The following is a 6,000-nucleotide window of genomic DNA, read 5'->3' on the forward strand; positions in this document are numbered from 1 at the left end:
TCCAAAACTTTTATATTTTATTTATTTTGTTTTAACATTCCAATTTATTTTCTGAGTGTTGCGCAACAATCTAAATAAAGTGTTGAGAAAATAAACACCACTGTGGCATATTAAATTGATCACAAGGCTTTACATACTAAAATATTTTTTACCCCTGAGCACTTCCTGTGAGATATATGTATTTGGGTTTGCCACAGTATGTTTCCTACTCAGTCTAGTTACATATTTTATTTCTGTCAAATTGTTTACAAAGGCCAGATTTTCAAAAAAGACTTCAACTCCCATTTGGGCACCAAAATAAGAGGCCAGATTTTCAAAAGAGCTCAGGATATTGGGTCCTGAGCTCTGTTGAAAATCTGGCCGTAAGTGTCAGAATGTGAGCTACTGAGTGCTGAGTTCTTTTAAAAATCTGGCCCCAATTGTGGGTGTTGAGCACATGGAGATCTGCCCCTAAGATCGTTTGGAAAATAAAAAAATGTAGCTCCACCAGGGGAAAGGAAAAAAGAATTCAGTTTAAGGAAATTTGAGCAGAAGAATGTTCATGGGATGTTTTCCTTTCCTGGTTATATTATCTAATTCAGTGAGTGTATTTATACTGCAATTACAGTGTAATTACATTTTAGTTACGCTTTCTTGCGCCTATAATCATTACTAAATTTGCAAAATTGGAAGTTTAACTATATGACTGAGTGAGTGATTATAGTGTGAATACAATATAATGAATGTTCCTAAAAGCTAAAAATCCACATATTAAAGAGATGATAAAATGTAAGTCTGTAATGTAGTTAACTTCTGGTGACATGAATAAGTGGTAATTAGTTATTGTAACTACAGTGTAACTACAATGTAATTACAAACATTTAATTTTAAAATATAGCCCATTTTCTTTCTCCTTTGCCCAGGAACATCAAGAGCTCTTTTCACTTGTCATTTCATTTTTTCCATTCAGACAGATTAAATTACTGCTCTCTGTTGTGTGTGTCGTCTTTAGAAGAATAACCTTCTCATTGGTCAGTTTCAATGAGATAACTCAAAGAGGATATTATCACTACCTCACTTTTTAGACCAGAGCATGTCACAAAGAACACAATTGCATTTCTATACTGTCATGTCCTCAGAACAGCAACTGTATGTAAACATAGTCCCTTCTTTCTCAACATCAGATCTGTTGATTTTATGGACACAGATGGGATTCACTCTTGTTAGCAATTCCAATCAAATGCAGCTGTGCAGGAACTAGATGGATTCTATTCTGCCTCATGCATCATCAGGAGAATCATCAGCTATCTTCTTTATTGATGTGGATGATGTGAGAAGCAGCTGGATTTTGTCAGCTTGATATTATTTGATTTTGCTGCACCAGCAGTTGGGAAAAAAAAGATCATTTAACTCTTAATCGGACCCAACTCGATTTGGAGTTTGCTATAAGAGAATCTATTGTCTATCTAGTTATTTATATGCCCCCTCATCACCTTAGTATCTGAGCACTTCACAGGTGTTAATGAATTTATTCTTACAACAACCCTGTGAGGCAGGGAAATATCACTATCCCTGTTTTGCAGCAAGGGAACTAAGGCAGAGAGAGTTTCAGGCTCAGAGGTTAAAAAAGATGCTCAGTCCCCAGAAATGCGGTCAGATGATCAGAAGTGATTTCCAGAAGCCCAGGTGGGAGCTCTAGGTTGCTGAGCACCTTCCTTTGGAGAATCTGGCCCCTTTATTTAGGTGGGAATGGATTTGAAAATCTGGCCCTAAGTGACTCAGCAAAGGCCACAAAGGGAGTCTTTGGCAGACTTGGCAACTGAACCCAGAACTCCTGGGTCCCATTTTTGGGTTTTAACAATAAGGCCACTTCCTCCTTAAAATAAAGCTGTCATTTCCAAATGAGCCTAAGGGAGTTAGACACCCAACTCCCATTGAAATTCAACAGGAGCTGGCTATGCAACTCTCTTAGGCTCCTTTTGCCTGTGTTTGTAGCCACAAGACCACCCTTTAAGAACATATATCATTTTGGGCTTCTATAGCTTGTTCCCATGCATAAGGAAGCAATAAAATTTTGGATAAATGCCTAGATTCTACTTACAAGTCACAGTTGATAAAGTAAATGATGAGGGATCCAATACTCAGTAGTAACACCAGTATCACCTAAAAACATAGGCATCAAGCATGAGATATCATGTTACTTGCCTGTCTGAAACTGACACAGATTCCAAAAATACATCTAGAACATCTCCTGTGGCATTTATCTGTGACCTTGGGGAGAAAGTAGGATACAAATAATCAGCTATCTGAGCTCTGTGACAAAGGTGGGAAATGGGTTTTAATTTGGATTAGTCACAACAGATACTCAGATGTTGTTAATCGACATAGCTGCTAAAGGCTAATGTATTATGCCAATTTACCAATATCTAATATGCAGAGGAAGGTCAGATAAGTAAGGCAATAAGTTCTGATGACAAGTGGCAGTAATTTGACTCAGGACTTGGGGAAATGAAGGGTGACTGTTGATGGATCTTCTTCCCAGTACTATATGATCCAGGTTTGTGACTGATTTTGTCTAGTTCATAATGTTTATTTAACTGAGATTGTAAGCTTCCTGGGAAGGAGATGTGTTTTATTTTATGTTTATGCAAAGCAGTACGCACATCTACACAGCACTCTGCACTAAAGTTCCAGGTACATCTGGGGATCTGTGAACATTAAAAACTGGGTAGATGCCAGTTTCTCTGTGTATTAATTCAGAATAACTTTTAGACCACCTCATTTACAGACATTTCTACTGCAGTCATCATCATCTGCATCAGTGAACAGAGAACATTACCCTTTGAAAGATTTTTGATGGAAGGAGAAGGTACTTTCAGTCTAGTGGAGTGACATTAAATAAATAAATAAATTGACATCATAGTTGGCCCCTGTATTGGCAGTCTCAGTTAAGGGGGCAAGCACCCAATGAGTCATGAGGACTCAGTCCCTTTGATTGTCCACAAGATAGAGTGACTGTGCAACCTGACCCAGCAATCTGCCTCCATCCTGACCTGGAGTGACCCAGGGGTTGTGAATATCTACCATTTCATTTTGCGTTCCTTCTGCTTAGGGAGACTTTTCAGATTCCCCTCCCAGCCCAGTCATGTCTCGTTAGAGGAACAGGGTGAATTGTTGTGTGTGGTTTGCTGGAGCACCCCCAGTGGGTTTTCACTTTGCTACAAGAGTCTCAGAAGACCTGTTCGACAACCCTTATCATCCCTAGCAGGGGATGAAACCCTGCCAACCAATCCACTTACCAGCACGCGCCCAATACATGTTTGAGCTGACAGCATCATCTCCACTGACTCCAGGAAAGCTCCTTTCCAGCGAATTGAAATTTGCCTTATTTTGGGCAGCCACTGAGCACGCTGTTTGTGTTCCCCCTAAGAGCAACACAAATAGTTTGGGACCCTAGGAAGTGCCAGAGTTTACACGGCTTCCTAGGATAGTGAAAGCCACTGAATGGGGTCCTGCTACATGCATCTAATACAATACTATAGCCAGACTAGAAAGAAAACCTATATGGTTCCTAGTCTGCAGCTCTCCCAGGTGAGCTAGCAGGAAGAATTCCCTTGGATGAGCTGGCAGGAGCTGTGTTGAGCTTCACGTTGCTAGAGGTCATTCTGGATAGACTCCCACCGTCACATCACAACAGCATCAAGGTTAATTTCTCCTCTGCCACATGGTAGTCACATGACTGCATAGTCAATTTATAACAGTTTGGAGTCTAATGAAAACAAATTATCAGAAGAAAATCAACTTCCCCAAACCAGCCCCACAACACACAAACCCAAACCCACAAATATTCACCTGAGTGCAAACACACAGCACACATACACACCCACAAATACTCATATGCGCACACACTATTTTGAAAAGAAAGCAGTGAAAGTATTTTTCCTGCAAACAGCTATGTAGCTTTATCACCATCAATAAGCCGTATAACTGTACAACTTAAATGTGAGTTAAACAGTATTCGAGAGTAATCAAACCTCATGATTCAAGATATCAGTTGACTGCCTGCAGGGAATGGAAAAGACATTTTACTCCTATGAATAGCAAGCACTGTGCATTTGACCATATCCATTATGTTAGGTTTGCTTGCCTTTCTGTTTGGGTCACTGTTTGGGATAGGGTACAGGACTGCCTGGACCAATGGCCTGTCTGAGGATGGAGTATTTTATGCTGTCATGGATGACGTATGTCAACAACCCTTACGTTATGGCCCTTTGTAACCTTGGACTGGAGGAAACTGTCAAATTCACCCTGGTGCAAACCAGCACATCTTCTGCGGGGTTTGTGAGATGTCTCTCCTGCTTGCACCAGGAATGAATTCAACCTATGAACTTTGGATCATTTAAACATTGCTCTCACGGATGCCTTGGAATATCCCAGCTCTGGGTTGTTGTTTTAATGTGACCTGCAGGATTCACCCCTTTGTTTTTCCCTTATATGTGACATGACCAACTTGACGCACGACTGGGGCTTTCATTGTCCTTGCAGCATCAGCTAACTGTGATTAGTTTGTCCCTTTTGCAGGCTTCTTTCTTGTCCTATAGGTATGGCTATTAATTAATAGAACATATACCCCAATGCAGATTTATTCTGTTACTAGAAAACTGGGAGCATCTCCTCCCACCACAATAGTCAGACACCTGCATTTTAGGTCTGATTGTCTATTCGTTTCCTTTCCCTTATCACCTATTTTTGGAGCTTCTGTTGTCTGTGCATTACAGAAGATATGCTGACCCCAGCGTCTTTTACACTCAGAGTTTCTCAGGCTCTAGCATCAGTAGGAAGCCAACACTAAACCCCACATCTGCTCTAGTAGCCAAAAAGACACCAGATAATCAGACATTATTTTAACTCTTTGGCAAACAGTGATACCATCTGGCTTGCCAGCACCACAGGTGTTTCTTTCATTTTCTGCCCATGCAATCCAGATGGGTTGATGTCAAATCCTCTCTTCTAAATGATAGAATGATGTGGCACGTCCCAATGGTGGGAGATAGCATAGTATGACATAAGTAAGAAGTTATAGAGTCATTTGAAATCATGTAGTTAAGCAACCTGGGTATGTAACATGAACACAAGCATCTTAAGATTCATTCATTATACACGTTAATGCATTTTATGGGCAACTGTGCTAGTGTAATTGAGAGGGATTGGGGCTGGGTTTTCCAAAGGGAGTTAAGAGCCCAAACCCCTCCGAAATTCAATAGGCATTAGACACCTAATTTCTCTTAAGTCCTTTGACTTAAAGCTGACCTCGTGTGCACACGTGTGTGAGAGAAACAGATTGGCTGTGTATATCTCTCAGTCTAATAATCAAGTAAAATCCAGAATCTTTCATGCCAAATGGCCAAATTTTCCCTGGACACATGCTCTGCTCAGTACAACACAGCAGAAGATCTAGTCAGAGAAAGATTCTAAGGGGCATAATTCTAAGAATTCTAAGTTCTTTTGTAGCCAAATTTAAAAGGCCCAAGACTTCCAAAAATGTAGATTTTCCCATGTCAGCACCCAAACATGCACTACTTCAAGAAGACTTTGTATTTACCTTTGTGCTGAGAATGCACTTTGAGATGAACCTGTAAACATATTTGGCTACCCTGGAAGCTACTATGAGGAACAGGCCTCCTAAGAAAATTGACAAAGAGGAGAGGATAAAAGCCAACTGCATGTATTTTTCACAGAAGGTTCTGTTCTCAGGCAGGTTAGTAGGAGTCATTTCCCTCTGCCTGCTTCTTTCTCAGCTTCCTCCACTGCTCAGCTGTGACATTCTAAGACACACTATGCTTTTGTAGTATCATTGTGACATCATTATCAACATGCAGCAGTGTGATGTCACCGCTGTTACAGAAAGAGAAGAGGTGCAGATGCAAAAAGATGTATCTGGATCCAGGGCTTTTTAAATTTGGGCCATCTCTTATTATTAGGGATACCAGTGTATTTTTCTTTTCAGTCATAACACATTGT

At 40.4% G+C, this 6,000-nt stretch overlaps 1 protein-coding gene across 1 annotated transcript in view; it reads right to left on the reverse strand.

Annotated features, from left to right (window-relative positions):
* KCNU1 (potassium calcium-activated channel subfamily U member 1) overlaps positions 1 to 5,752 on the reverse strand; it is an 81,437-nt gene extending 75,685 nt beyond the window's left edge. Inside the window, exons 1-3 of the mRNA XM_073324746.1 lie at positions 5,582 to 5,752; positions 3,279 to 3,404; positions 2,081 to 2,142 (exon numbers count right to left, since the gene is read on the reverse strand). Of these exons, the coding sequence (XP_073180847.1) occupies positions 2,081 to 2,142; positions 3,279 to 3,404; positions 5,582 to 5,752 (359 nt within the window). The remainder of the gene's footprint in view (positions 1 to 2,080; positions 2,143 to 3,278; positions 3,405 to 5,581) is intronic.
* Between the last annotated feature and the right edge of the window lie 248 nt (positions 5,753 to 6,000).

The sequence above is a fragment of the Lepidochelys kempii genome, chromosome 26, assembly GCF_965140265.1.
Source record: "Lepidochelys kempii isolate rLepKem1 chromosome 26, rLepKem1.hap2, whole genome shotgun sequence".
Classification (NCBI taxonomy): Eukaryota; Metazoa; Chordata; order Testudines; family Cheloniidae; genus Lepidochelys; species Lepidochelys kempii.